Here is a 15,553-nt window from a genome sequence, read left to right as displayed (position 1 = left end):
TTTAGAACATTTGACATGCTTGTGAATTTTTTCTGCGCCCTCTCACCAATATTTTGTTTATAGAATATAGAACAGTGCAGTACAGGTTTTTCGGCCCGTGATGTTGTGCTGACCCATATATTCTTTAAAAAAGGTACTAAACCCCATAACCCTCTATTTTTGTTCCATTCATGTGCCTGTCTATGAGTCTCCTAAATGCCCAAATGTTTCAGCCTCCACCACCATCCCTGGCAAGGCATTCCAGGCACTCACAACTCTCTGTGTAATCATATAACCATATAACAATTACAGCAAGGAAACAGGCCATTTTGGCCCTCCTAGTCCCCACCAAACTAAATACTCTCCTCTAGTCCCACCTACCTGCACCCTGCCCATAACACTACATTCCCCTCTCAAAAATTGACCCTGCTGCCACTACTCCCGGATGCTCATTCCACACAGCCACAACTCTGAGTAAAGAAGTTCCCCCTCATGTTACTTCTAAACTTTTGCCCCTTAATTCATGACCACTTGTTTCAATCTCTCCTACTCTCAATGGAAAAAAACCTATCCACATCAACTCTATTTTTCCCTCTCATAATCTTAAATACCTCTATCAAATCCCCTCTCAACTTCCTATGCTCCAAAGAATAAAGACCTAATTTGCTCAATCTTTGTGGAAAAAAAACCAACAAACTTACCCCTGATCTCTCCCCTAAACTTCCCTCCCTTCACTTTGTACACATGTCCTCTGGTGTTTGCTATTCCTGCCCTGGGAAATGGATACTGGTTGTCCACCCTATCTTTGCCTCTCATAATCTTGCAGACTGCAATGCAGTGTCCCAACTTTTGTATTCAGTGTCAGAGCTGGTGAGGTCAGGCATGCCAAATACCTTCTCCCTACCATGTATAACTGAGTTGCCTCTTTTCAGGGAAGTACATACTTGTAACCCTAGGTCTATCTGTTCTCCAGTGTATATCCTGGCCTGGATTAACATACAAAAGTGCATCACTTCACACTTGTCTGAGTTAAATTTCTTCTGGCAAATTCTTACCAGCAAGCAAATTTTGTATCCAGTTAGCAAACTCTCCCTGAATCCCATATGTTCTTGTCTATCATATTTGGGACCCATCAAAAGCCTTGCTAAATTGTATATTGACCATGTTGACTGCCCTTCCCGCTTTAGGTAGCCCTTCCAAAACACTCGAGGAACTCGATTGACCTACACCTGTCACTTACCTCCTTTTTTCCTGACCAGAACCTCAATCTCTGGTCAATCAGGGTTCCCTAATCTTGATAGTCTTACATTTCATGGTAACTGCAACATGCTGACACTGAGCTCTCCTCTCAATTATAAAAGCCTCCCAGATGCAGGTAGTCCATAACTTACAATGGGGTTGCATTCCGACACTCCCTTCAGAAGTCAAACAAATTGTAAGTCAAAAAAGGCCAGCGTTGTGGGGACCGAGACGGGACTGTTAGGAGTGGGGACCAACACAGCAGTCGGGAGAGAGTGGGGCAATGGGATCAGTGTGGGGACTGATACAAGGCTGTGGGGAAACATAACCTTGCCAAAATTCGAAATGCAGTACGGATTGTACCATCAAATCGTACATTGGACCATCTTAAGTCGGGGACTATCTGTATATGGCTTCATTTCTGAAGGGGATGTGTGTTGCATCTTCTCTGGTGGAAAACTACATGTTGCTTCATAAAAAAAAAATTACTCCTGTAACCCCTGAGCACTATGGCAGCCCCAGTCAACATTAAGAAAGTTAAAATCCACAATTATTGCAAACGCTTATTCTGCCTATCCACGAAATCCCTACAAATTTCCTCATCTAATTCCTCCGAACTTCTGGGGATCTGATAGTATAATCCAGCCATTCTCAATGGGCCCTATGCCCCTGCCCGGGGCCATACCACATTGAAGTAAAATCATTTTTTTAAACCTCCTGTAACATTAAATTTTTTTTTTTAGTCGGTTTGAGAGAAGTACAGAAGAAACCAAAACTTCACTGCTTCGCAAGGAAGGTGGCCCATAAACTTTGAGCAGAGTTCTAGGGAAGTCGTACCCAAAAAAGGTCGAGAATGGCTTGTATAATCCTATCAAAGTGGTTATCCCATCCTTATTTCTAAGTTCTAACCAGATGTTTCCCTCTGGAATATCCTTTCTAAGTACTGCCATGATGTTCACCAGAATCAATTTCATAAACACCCATTTCTCCCTCCCCCACCCACTTGCCTTCACCTCTTTGTTGTGCTGGAAGCATGAGTAATAGAACATTGATCTGCCAGTCCTGCCCATTGCTCAACTAGTTTGGATATGTATGGCATTGCAGAAATGAATTTTTCAGCATTGCCAGCTCATCTGCTACTAATCACACTATACATGTATTTATGTTTTTTTAATGGAACTTTGACTCTGCCAGTGATCGAGACTGGGGCTCGAATCTCGTGCCGTCTGTTAGGAGTTTGTACCTTCTCCCTGTGTCTGCAGTGGTTTCCCCCGGTGGGGCAGTATGTTTTTTTCTCCCTGTGTCTGCAGTGGTTTCCCCCGGTGGGGCAGTATGTTTTTTTTCTGGCTGTTTGAAACATACTAGGAGTTGTAGGTTAATTGGGTGGCATGGGCTCTTGGGTCGAAAGGGCCTGTTCGTGTGCTGTGTGTCTAAATTAAAAAAATATATTAAAAATGATGTATGAAGAGATCCTTCGGCCTATTTGAGTACAAACCTGCTCGCCAATTAGTCCCATTCTCTCACTTATTTCTGTTCAACATATTCTTGTTACTTAGTATCCTGAGGAGGGCATATGTTGTCCTCCTCAGTCCCTTCCTTTCCTCCTCTGCATTTTCCACCTTTCCACCTACAAGGTAGGTTGTTGACAGTAGTCCGTTAACCTACCTGCACATCCTTGAAATGTGGGAGCAAACCAGAGCACCCATAGGAAACCTGTGAGGTGACAGGGAGAAGGTGCAAGACTCCACATTGACAATAGTGGAGGTTGGGCTCAGACCCAAGGCACTGGAGGTGGCTGTACTATCTACTGCTGCACTGTCACCCCAACCATGTGGTGGGCCCTGTAAGTTCAGTACATATTGTATGTGTATTTGTGATTTCTTTCAGAACTGCCTGCCACTGCTTACTTGATTCACCCCGTTATTGAATTCTAGCCTTTGAAAATTCAGGCAATGTGAATTTGTATCTAAAGTTCTTAAACAGTGGGAACAACTATTAGTTGTAATGAGTATTTTCACATTTTTCAACATTAATCTAAATCCTACTTTATGACTGTTCTAAACTTAGTTTAATTTTTCTGAGGGAGCACTGACCTTGATGGAGTGGCACCAGGTAATGTACAACTAGAAATGGGATGGATGGAATTGTTTCCTATCCTGTAAGAGAAGGAAATTGTGGATTTATACAACCACCTTGAAGGTGAATGTTTTCGAGTAATAATGGAAATTTGGTTAGGAGAAAAAGGGAGGTGTACAAGAGGTATAAAGAGCAGGGAGCTGGGAAGTTGAAGGAAGACTACAAGGAGTGTAGAAGGAATCTTAAGAAAGAAATTAGAAAGGCCAAAAAAAGGCATGAAGAGGCTTTGGCTGACAGAGTAAAAATAATCCAAAGGGTTTCTATAAGTACATTAAAAGTAACAGATTAGTGAGAGGTAAAATTGGACCCCTTGTAGAGATTGTAGAGATTGCACGAGATTGTAGGCTGAGTGAGAAGTCTGAGGAAATGGGGGAAATTTTGAATGATTTCTTTGCCTCAGTATTCACTAGGGAAAAAAATGTTGAACCAGTTGAAGTAAATAAAAATAGTGGGGAGGTCATGAAGCATACAAGGATAACCAAGGAGGTAGTGATGGCTGTGTTAAAAAAGATAAAGGTGGATAAATCTCCCGGACCGGACAAAATATTCCCTAGGACACTCAGGGAGGCTAGTGGACAGTTAATGGGGCCATTAACAGAGATATTTAGGATGTCACTGGCCACGGGGGTGGTACCAAAGGATTGGAGGTGGCGCATGTGGTTCCTCTGTTTAAGAAAGGGTCCAAATGCAAACCTGGGAATTATAGGCCTGTAAGTCTGACGTCTGTGGTGGGCAAGTTGATGGAAAGTGTTCTGAGGGATGCTATTTACAAATTTTTGGAGGTACAGGGATTGATAGAGAGTAATCAGCATGGTTTTGTCAGAGGTAGATCATGCTTGACAAACCTGATTGAGTTCTTCGAGGGGGTTACAAAAAAGGTTGATGAAGGGAAAGCTGTGAATGTTGTCTATTTGGACTTTAGTAAAGCTTTTGACAAAGTTCCCCACAGGAGGTTAGGAAAAAAGGTGGAGGCATTAGGTATAAATAAGGAGGTAGTGAAATGGATTCAGCAGTGGTTGGATGGAAGGTGTCAGAGAGTAGTGGTAGAAAATTGTTTGTCCAATTGGAGGCCGGTGACTAGTGGAGTTCCTCAGGGTTCGGTCCTGGGTCCACTGTTATTTGTTATATCTATTAACGATCTGGATGTAGGGGTGGAGAATTGGATAAGCAAGTTTGCGGATGACACAAAGATTGGTGGTGTTGTGGACAGTGAGGTAGATTACCGTAGATTAAAAGGTGATTTAGGAAGGCTGGAGGTGTGGGCTGAGAAATGACTGATGGAATTTAATACAGATAAATGTGAGGTGCTACATTTTGGAAAGGCAAATTTAAATAGGTCATATACTTTGAATGGTAGACAATTGAGGAGTGCAGAGCAACAAAGGGATTTAGGAGTTATGGTAAATAGTACCCTCAAGGCTGATACTCAGGTAGATGATGTGGTGAAGAAGGCATTTGGAATGTTGGCCTTCATAAATCGGAGTATTGAATTCAAGAGTAGGGAGGTTATGATTAAATTGTACAAGGCATTGGTGAGGCCAAATTTGGAGTACTGTGTACAGTTTTGGTCACCAAATTATAGGAAAGATAAACAAAATAGAGAGAGTGCAGAGAAGGTTCACGAGAATGTTGACAGGATTTCAGGGTCTGAGTTACAGGGAAAGGTTGTGCAGACTGGGGCTTTTTTCTCTGGAGTGTAGAAGATTGAGAGGGGACTTGATAGAGGTGTTTAAGATTTTAAAAGGGACAGACAGAGTAAATGTGGATAGGCTTTTTCAATTAAGAAAGGGGGAGATTCAAACTAGAGGACATGGTTTAAGATTGAAGGGGGAAAATTATAAGGGGAACATGAGGGGAAATTTCTTTACGCAGAGGGTGGTGGGGATGTGGTATGAGCTTCCGGCAGACGTGGTTGAGGCAGGATCATTGGTTATATTTAAGGAAAGACTGGATCGTTACATGGATAGGAGGGGGCTAGAGGGGTATGGACCGGGTGCTGGTCAGTGGGACTAGGAGGGTGGGGATTTGCTACGGCATGGACTAGTAGGGCCGAACTGGCCTGTTCTGTGCTGTAAGTGGTTATATGGTTATATGATGTTACTAAAAGCAGTTGATGATGAGTGCATCAAATTTATGTTTTTAAATTGATGTCTTGGGCATTATAAATCATAGCAATTTGTCAAAACAATGCTGGATAAACTCAACATAGCAAAAATAAAGATAACTGATATTTTGGGCTTGAAGGGTTCAAGGTATGGAAAAAGGTCAGGTGCCTGGACAAAAATGTAAGTTGGGGGGAGAGGTGTGGGGTGAGGAGCATGGTTCCAAGGCAGAAATAATAGGTGGAGAAGGGAGGGAGGGCATGGCAGCAAGCAGGGGGAGGAGATATGGCTAGATGAATAGAGAGAGAAGGGAGTGGAGAGCTGAGGGAAAGGAGACTGGGTAAGAAAGGCCAGGGGAATGGAGAGTAGGTTATCAGAAACCGGAGAATTTGATGTTGATGCCATCCGGCTGGAGAGGGCGCAGAGGGTGAGTGGTCTTGGTGGGATAGTACGAGGCTATGGACAGACATGTGAGTGGGATGCAGAATTGAATTGTTTGACCACTGGCAGATCCCTTTCACTGGTGCGCACGGAGTTAGGGTGCTCAGCAAACAATCTCCCAGTCTGCCCGATGTGGAGAAGGCCTCCTCCTTGCTGCTGTTACCTATTACCTTCTGTCTTTGGGACCATGTGCCACCTACCCCCCCCTCCATCCCACTTTTTCCTTATTGTTCAGATGCCTGCTGATATTTTTCCTTATCTTGCTGAAGGGCTTAAGCCTGAAACGTTAGTTCTGTATTTTACCATTGCTGTATAAAGTGCACTGTTTGACCTGCTGAGTTTCTCCAGCATTGTGTTTTTTCTTTAACCATGGAGTCTGAAGACTTTCATGTTTTACTTATAGCAGTTCATCTACTATTTCAGCTGAAAAACCATTCACAATTGTGTTTGGGAGGGAGGTGATTAATCCAGTTTCTGCCTTTGAACAAAGAATGAATGATCACTTTTTAAAGTGTGCTTAGTGATGCATGTGTCACTCATTGCTGTCTTGAATATTGTTTCAGGATTTTCAAGGTGCTCTTTCCAGAGGAAATTGCTCGCAATTCCTGTAATCCAGCACGTAGTGTCTCCGTTTCTAGCTTTCCTCTATTAGTCTTAAATTTCCATTCATGTATACATGCCACCCATATATTACAACAAAGAAGTTTAGTGTGTTCATCCAAAATACTCATTCCAGTTGTTAAAGTTTTTCCAAATATTAGATTTCTCTTTGTTGTAATAAGCAATTACAGTCCAACTCTAATTCTATTTAATTCTTTTTCAACCATCTTTCTAGAGCCATTAAATATTTTGTGTTCCTCATATGAGATTTTGATTTTTCTTTTTGTTTTTGAGTGAATGGATGTTTTAACATTTCTTTCAACTCTTTTTTTCAAGTTTACAACTCTTGTGTTAGATTTTTTTTGTATTTGGACTTAAGAACTCCATCATTTCTGTCAAAACATGAGATCGTTGATGTTTCTTGTATTTCAGAAAATGTCTGGTGTATTTTGCCCAGCTTGTTAATTCAATGAAAGTAAATGTGACTGGTAGTTCAATTAGCAAGGATCACTTATTTTTTTCCCCTGGTCTAAAGGTATTAAGGAAATACCTTGCATCATGTTAAAAAATTTCAATTAGACTTTCTAGAAAATACTATTCTATCTTAGAGCATGGACAGATACTTGGGGTCATGATATTGTGGCAATTAATGAGACTTGGCTACAGGAGGGGCAGGACTGGCAACTTAATATTCCAGGATATATTTGTTTTAGATGTGATAGAGCAGGGGGTAAAAAAGGGGGAGGAGTTGCTCTGCTTGTTAAGGAGGTCATTACTGCCGTGAGGTGGCAGGATGGTCTGGAGGGATCGTCCAGTGAGGCTGTTTGGGTGGAATTGAGGGGTGAAGGAGACATGAGGGTGCTAATAGGGGTGTATTACAGACCACCAAATGGGCCAAGAAAATTAGAGGAACAAATTTGTAGAGAGATAACGGATATGTGTGAGAATCATAAGGTAGTGATCATGGGAGATTTTAACTTCCCTCACATTGATTGGGATACCCATACAGTTAGAGGGCTGGATGGGCTAGAGTTCGTTAAATGTGTTCAAGATTATTTTCTAAATCAATTAGTAGAAGAACCGACTCGGGACGGTGTAATACTAGATCTCCTGTTAGGGAATGAGCAAGGTCAGGTATCGGAGATTAATGTTGGAGAACAAATTGGGTCTAGTGATCATAACTCTGTTAGTTTTCGGGTAGTTTTAGGGAAGAGCAAGGAGGGGCCTAAAGTTGAGGTTCTGGATTGGAGAAGAGCAAATTTCGAAGGAATAAGTAGGGATTTGGGGAGTATTGAGTGGGACAGGATATTTTCAGGTAAGGATGTAAATGAAAAATGGAGGATATTCAAAAAAGAAATTTTGCGGGTACAGAGTACCCAGTGAGGATCAAAGGAAAGGCTGGAAGTCATAGGGAGGCTTGGTTTTTGAGGAATATTGGAAATTTGGTCAGGAAAAAAAGGGAGGTATACAAGAGGTATAAAGAGCAGGGAGTTGAGAGTTTGAAGGAGGACTACAAGGAGTGTAGAAGGAACCTTAAGAAAGAAATTAGAAAGGCCAAAAAAAAAGGCACGAAGAGGCTTTGGCAGACAGAGTAAAAATAAATCCAAAGGGTTTCTATAGGTATATTAAAAGTAAAAGATTAGTGAGGGATAAAATTGGACCCCTTGTAGATAGCGAGGGTAGGCTGAGTGAGAAGTCAGAGGAAATGGAGGAAATTTTGAATGATTTCTTTGCCTCGGTATTCACTAGGGAAAAAAATATTGAATCAGTTGAAGTAAAGAAAAATAGTGGGGAGGTCATGAAGCATATAAGGATAACCGAAGAGGTAGTGATGGCTGTGTTGAAAAAGATAAAGGTGGATAAATCTCTGGGACCGGACAAAATATTCCCTAGGACAATCAGGGAGGCTTGTGGACAGATAGTGGGGCCATTAACAGAGATACTTAGGATGTCACTGGCCACGGGGGTGGTACCAAAGGATTGGAGGGTGGCGCATGTGGTTCCGCTGTTTAAGAAAGGGTCCAAATGTAAACCTGGGAATTATAGGCCCATGTGTCTGACGTCTGTGGTGGGTAAGTTGATGGAAAGTGTTCTGAGGGATGGTATTTACAAATATTTGGAGGTACAAGGATTGATAGGGAGTAATCAGCATGGTTTTGTCAGGGGTAGATCATGCTTGACAAATCTGATTCAGTTTTTTGAGGGGGATACAAAAAAGGTTGATGAAGGGAAAGCTGTGGATGTTGTCTATTTAGACTTTAGTAAAGCTTTTGACAAAGTTCCCCACAGGAGGTTAGGAAAAAAGGTGAAGGCATTAGGTATAAATAAGGAGGTAGTGCAATGGATTCAGCAATAGTTGGATGGGAGGTGTCAGAGAGTAGTGGTAGAAAATTGTTTGTCCAATTGGAGGCTGGTGACTAGTGGAGTTCCTCAGGGTTCGGTCCTGGGTCCACTATTGTTTGTTTTATATATATTAACGATCTGGAAGTAGGGGTGGAGAATTGGATAAGCAATTTTGCGGATAATACAAAGATTGGTGGTGTTGTGGACAGTGAGGAAGATTACCGTAGATTAAAAGGTGATTTAGGAAGGCTGGAGGTGTGGGCTGAGAAATGGCTGATGGAATTTAATCCAGATAAGTGTGAGGTGTTACATTTTGGAAAGGCAAATCTAAATAGGTCATATGCATTAAATGGTAGGTTATTGAGATGTGCAGAGCAACAAAGGGATTTAGGAGTGATGGTAAATAGTACCCTCAAGGCTGATACTCAGGTAGATGGTGTGGTGAAGAAGGCATTTGGAATGTTGGCCTTCATAAATCGGAGTATTGAATTCAAGAGTAGGGAGGTTATGATGAAATTGTACAAGGCATTGGTGAGGCCCAAATTTGGAGTACTGTGTACCGTTTTGGTCACCAAATTATAGGAAAGATATAAACAAAATAGAGAGAGTACAGAGAAGGTTCACAAGAATGTTGACAGGATTTCAAGGTTTGAGTTACAGGGAAAGGTTGTGCAGACTGGGGCTTTTTTCTCTGGAGCGTAGAAGATTGAGGGGGGACTTGATAGAGGTGTTTAAGATTTTAAAAGGGACAGACAGAGTAAATGTGGATAGGCTTTTTCAATTAAGAGTGGGGGAGATTCAAATTAGAGGGCATGGTTTAAGATTGAAGGGGGACAATTATAAAGGGAACATGAGAGGAAATTTCTTTACCCAAAGGGTGGTGGGGATGTGGAATGAGCCTCCGGCAGACGTAGTTGAGGCGGGATCATTGGTTACATTTAGGGATAGACTGGATAGTTACACGGAGAGGAGAGGACTGGAGGGGTATGGACCGGGTGCTGATCAGTGGGACTAGGAGGGTGGGGATTTGTTACGGCATGGACTAGTAGGGCCGAACTGGCCTGTTCTGTGCTGTAAGTGGTTATATGGCTTAGATTATGATCCATGAGCAGATTAAATATAGACATTTCCTTTGGAACTATGCAAAATTTTTCCTCAATGATAAGCAAAAAAAAACCAATCAACTACAGTTATTTGTGAGTCTGAATTTATTTTTGTTTAATTTCAGGAAATACTTTTCTGGGTTTGGCAAATGCACAAGCTGAGGATATCTCATCTGGTATGTTTTCATTCTTTCTAATATTCCTTGGAAGGTGAGGTTGGGTTGAAAGCTGTAATTTGGCAGGGTGATTTTTCTATCTTAATTTTAATGACTGCAGAATGTCATGTGCCAGTTTATCAGACTTTTTTCACTTGAGTTCTTTGTTAATTACAATAAATGCGACATGCCAGAGTCAAAAATTATATAAGCTGTGTAAAATGTGGTAATCCAATGTTTGATACTGGAGTAAATTAAGTATAAATGTAATGTACTTTTTACTGGTTTCAATTTATTAGATAAGTGTTAGATTGATCACAATAAATCCTTGGTTCTATTGATTGATAAATGCTTTAGATTTAAAGTTTCTTTGTTAAAATACTCTTCCTGCATTGTTGTAATTTATGCATATGAGGAGCAGTCAAATAATGATTACGACTTGATTTGATTTGTATTAATTTCTAAATGTTATTTTTCCAAATTTTCAGAGGGTTAACTCGGGTTTACACTGTCATAGAATCTTAATTCTGTGTTATTTTCAGTATTACAGTGATTAATAATCTACGGTATAATAAAATTTTGATAATCCAGCACTAGATTGTTCTCAAACCCTGATGCTTTGGAATCTGGTTCACGATAGAGTCGGAGATCCAAAGTGTGGGTGGAGGAAGGGGACGTAGAAAGAAGGGAGATAGTGACTATATCTTGATGAAGGGCTCAGCCCAAAACATCGGCTTTTTAAGTGAAGTACATTTAGCTGATAATAGGAATAATATCCAATTATCTGGAAATTCTTTTGGTCCTGTTGTAACAAAGTCCCAAGAGTGCAGTATCATGTGTTTTAATGCACAAGTATAATTTAGTAACTTTTTAATGCTCATGTATCAGTCATTCAATGTATATGGTTATTAATGCAATATTTTAAAGCTGAATACCAGCTTTTTTTTTTGCTGCGGCAACAATAAAATGCGTATTACTTTGAAGTTTCTTGTTGCCAATGTGTTGAAACCATCAAACCCTGTTCAGCATGGAACTGAATTGAGAGCAAAGTTTTGAGGAAAAAAATTATATAATTGAATTTTTAAAAAAAACAAATGCACAAGATGTAATTTGAGAATCTGGCTCTCATTAGCAACAGGAACAAATAAACCATAATGTTTTACACTAGTACCCCTCCATACATAATTTGAACGGGAACTGCTTGCAGGAAATATTGCAGCCCTGCTTTGTGTGTGGCTGGGTTTCAAGTTCATTTCACAGCCTTACGGCCGAAGACTTGACCAAGTTTGGGGGAAAGAGATGAATATGTCGAGAAATAAGTTTGCATGAATCATTTGTTGCATTTTTTTCCAGTCTTCCCCTATTAAAAGTTTAATCCTGTCCATATATATGCCATTCTTTTATCCATGCTGTACCTTCCAAACTAAAACCTACAATTATTTTCCCCCATTCCCTTAACCTATGAGAACCTTGATCATCCAAAATGTCAAGCCAATTATTGAACACTGCTTTTGGATTTCATGAAACCATCTTTGTGAGGTTACACTCATCATTTTCCAACTTCATTTCCATTGTCCAGCTTGAAAGGTCATTGATGATATTTTTCCCAATTCTGTTTTCTGCTTGAGCATGAGATATAGGACCATTCAGCTCCTTGTGAAATTAATAGGGTGTAGCGGCGGCTACTATTTAGTGTCGCCGAGAATATTCTCCCAGAATCACAGTGCGGTTTTCGCGCAAACAGAGGAACTACTGACATGGTCTTTGCCCTCAGACAGCTCCAAGGAAAATGCAGAGAACAAAACAAAGGACTCTACATCACCTTTGTTGACCTCACCAAAGCCTTCGACACCGTGAGCAGGAAAGGGCTTTGGCAAATACTAGAGCGCATCGGATGTCCCCCAAAGTTCCTCAACATGATTATCCAACTGCACGAAAACCAACAAGGTCGGGTCAGATACAGGAATGAGCTCTCTGAACCCTTCTCCATTAACAATGGCGTGAAGCAAGGCTGTGTTCTCGCACCAACCCTCTTTTCAATCTTCTTCAGCATGATGCTGAACCAAGCCATGAAAGACCCCAACAATGAAGACGCTGTTTACATCCGGTACCGCACGGATGGCAGTCTCTTCAATCTGAGGCGCCTGCAAGCTCACACCAAGACACAAGAGAAACTTGTCCGTGAACTACTCTTTGCAGACGATGCCGCTTTAGTTGCCCATTCAGAGCCAGCTCTTCAGCGCTTGACGTCCTGCTTTGCGGAAACTGCCAAAATGTTTGGCCTGGAAGTCAGCCTGAAGAAAACTGAGGTCCTCCATCAGCCAGCTCCCCACCATGATTACCAGCCCCCCCACATCTCCATCGGGCACACAAAACTCAAAACGGTCAACCAGTTTACCTATCTCGGCTGCACCATTTCAACAGATGCAAGGATCGACAATGAGATAGACAACAGACTCGCCAAGGCAAATAGCGCCTTTGGAAGACTACACAAAAGAGTCTGGAAAAACAACCAACTGAAAAACCTCACAAAGATAAGCGTATACAGAGCCGTTGTCATACCCACACTCCTGTTCGGCTCCGAATCATGGGTCCTCTACCGGCACCACCTACGGCTCCTAGAACGCTTCCACCAGCGTTGTCTCCGCTCCATCCTCAACATCCATTGGAGCGCTTACATCCCTAACGTCGAAGTACTCGAGATGGCAGAGGTCGACAGCATCGAGTCCACGCTGCTGAAGATCCAGCTGCGCTGGATGGGTCACGTCTCCAGAATGGAGGACCATCGCCTTCCCAAGATCGTGTTATATGGCGAGCTCTCCACTGGCCACCGTGACAGAGGTGCACCAAAGAAAAGGTACAAGGACTGCCTAAAGAAATCTCTTGGTGCCTGCCACATTGACCACCGCCAGTGGGCTGATATCGCCTCAAACCGTGCATCTTGGCGCTTCACAGTTGGCGGGCAGCAACCTCCTTTGAAGAAGACCGCAGAGCCTACCTCACTGACAAAAGGCAAAGGAGGAAAAACCCAACACCCAACCCCAACCCACCAATTTTCCCCTGCAACCGCTGCAATCGTATCTGCCTGTCCCGCATCGGACTTGTCAGCCACAAACGAGCCTGCAGCTGACGTGGACTTTTTACCCCCTCCATAAATCTTCGTCCGCGAAGCCAAGCCAAAGAAGAAGAAAAAAGCGGCGGCTACACTCTTCTTTGTCTTTGGCTTGGCTTCGCGGACGAAGATTTATGGAGGGGTAAATGTCCATGTCAGCTGCAGGTTCGTTTGTGACTGACAAGTCCGATGCGGGACAGGCAGACACGGTTGCAGCGGTTGCAGGGGAAAATTGGTTGGTTGGGGTTGGGTGTTGGGTTTTTCCTCCTTTGCCTTTTGTCAGTGAGGTGGGCTCTGCGGTCTTCTTCAAAGGAGGTTGCTGCCCGCCAAACTGAGAGGCGCCAAGTTGCACGGTTTGAGGCGATATCAGCCCACTGGCGGTGGTCAATGTGGCAGGCACCAAGAGATTTCTTTAGGCAGTCCTTGTACCTTTTCTTTGGTGCATCTCTGTCACGGTGGCCAGTGGAGAGCTCGCCATATAACACGATCTTGGGAAGGCGATGGTCCTCCATTCTGGAGACGTGACCCACCCAGCGCAGCTGGATCTTCAGCAGCGTGGACTCGATGCTGTCAACCTCTGCCATCTCGAGTACTTCGACGTTAGGGATGAAAGCGCTCCAATGAATGTTGAGGATGGAGCGGAGACAACGCTGGTGGAAGCGTTCTAGGAGCCGTAGGTGATGCCGGTAGAGGACCCATGATTCGGAGCCGAACAGGAGTGTGGGTATGACAACGGCTCTGTATACGCTTATCTTTGTGAGGTTTTTCAGTTGGCTGTTTTTCCAGACTCTTTTGTGTAGTCTTCCAAAGGCGCTATTTGCCTTGGCAAGTCTGTTGTCTATCTCATTGTCGATCCTTGCATCTGATGAAATGGTGCAGCCGAGATAGGTAAACTGGTTGACCGTTTTGTTTTGTGTGCCCGATGGAGATGTGGGGGAGCTGGTAGTCATGGTGGGGAGCTGGCTGATGGAGGACCTCAGTTTTCTTCAGGCTGACTTCCAGGCCAAACATTTTGGCAGTTTCCGCAAAACAGGACGTCAAGCACTGAAGACCTGTCTCTGAATGGGCAACTAAAGCGGCATCGTCTCCAAAGAGTAGTTCACGGACAAGTTTCTCTTGTGTCTTGGTGTGAGCTTGCAGGTGCCTGCAATAACACACACAACTAGACAGGTTGAGCTCAGTGAGCAGAGTAGTTTATTTCAGGCTGTTGGGCTGTACTTATACACCCAGCCCGGGCCTGGCTGAGAACCGCGCTGGAGGGTGCTAACATCATCCGGGTATCACGTGGTCCCCAAATGTGGGTTTCTGCGCCCCAAGCTGGAAGGAAGGGAAACCCACGATGGCGCCATTTTGGCTGGCTGCCCCGCTGCATGGCTTACAAGCGGGGCCGGTTTGCCTGCCTTGTGGTGAACTGCCACATAGCGCCCCACCCCCCAGAACCGACGCCAATGTCCTTTTTTGCCTAGCAGCCTCGGTTCTTGGGCTGGGCAACGACCACGGGCTCGGTGGGATCGAGGTGCGCTGGTTTCAGCCTGTCCATGGTAAACAGCTCATGCCTGCCGCCCAAGTCCAACGTGAACGTCGAGCCGGAACACTGTATAACCCTGTACGGCCCCTCGTATGGTTCCTGCAGAGGTGCCATGGTTGGTCCCCGTTGAACGAAAACAAACACCGTGGAAACCAGCTCGCCAGGAACGTGAGTTGGGTGGGTGCCATGCCTCGTTGGTGGTGGGGGTTCGAAGGAGTCCAAGCGTGCCCTGAGGTGAGGAAGTAGTTTATGTGGCAACCGCTGAGGATTGTCAGGTGCGTTGACGAACTCGCCAAGTAGTGCCAGCGGCACACCGTAGACCAGCTCAGCTGATGACGCCTGCAGATCTTCCTTGGGAGTGGAGCGGATGCCCAGGAGCACCCAAGGCAGTTCGTCCGTCCAGTCGGGACCGGTAAGACGGGCCATAAGCGCCGACTTAAGGTGGCGGTGCAGATGTTCGACCAGTCCATTGGCCTGCGGGTGGTAGGCCGTGGTGCGGTGTAGCTGTATCCCCAACCTGTTGGCGAGCTGTGCCCAGAACGCAGATGTGAACTGGGCGCCCCAATCACTGCTCAGGTGAGCCGGGACGCCAAACCGGATGACCCAACCATGCAGGAGTTGGTGGTGGTGTCTGCCATCGGGATTGCCTCGGGCCAGCGAGTGGTGCGGTCCACCACTGTAAACAGGTAATGGTTGCTCCGGGAAACGGGTAAGGGCCCGACGAACTATTTTGACATTATCCGGACCGTGGACCTGATGGATGGATGTGAAAGGTCATGGATGTGACAGAAGACCTGCCTGCGCCACTGCTGCGG

At 44.0% G+C, this 15,553-nt stretch overlaps 1 protein-coding gene across 1 annotated transcript in view; it reads left to right on the top strand.

Annotated features, from left to right (window-relative positions):
- The first annotated feature begins 5,814 nt into the window (after positions 1-5,814).
- The window catches only part of lrp12 (low density lipoprotein receptor-related protein 12), a 44,649-nt gene continuing 34,910 nt past the window's right edge, over positions 5,815-15,553 (top strand). The window contains exons 1-3 of the mRNA XM_069915676.1: positions 5,815-5,996; positions 6,461-6,516; positions 10,069-10,119. Coding sequence (XP_069771777.1) covers positions 5,815-5,996; positions 6,461-6,516; positions 10,069-10,119 — 289 coding nt within the window. The remainder of the gene's footprint in view (positions 5,997-6,460; positions 6,517-10,068; positions 10,120-15,553) is intronic.

The sequence above is a fragment of the Narcine bancroftii genome, chromosome 2 (assembly GCF_036971445.1).
Source record: "Narcine bancroftii isolate sNarBan1 chromosome 2, sNarBan1.hap1, whole genome shotgun sequence".
NCBI classification, from domain to species: Eukaryota; Metazoa; Chordata; class Chondrichthyes; order Torpediniformes; family Narcinidae; genus Narcine; species Narcine bancroftii.
Note: the sequence above shows the minus strand (reverse complement) of the source record. Positions and strands in the feature narration are given on the sequence as shown.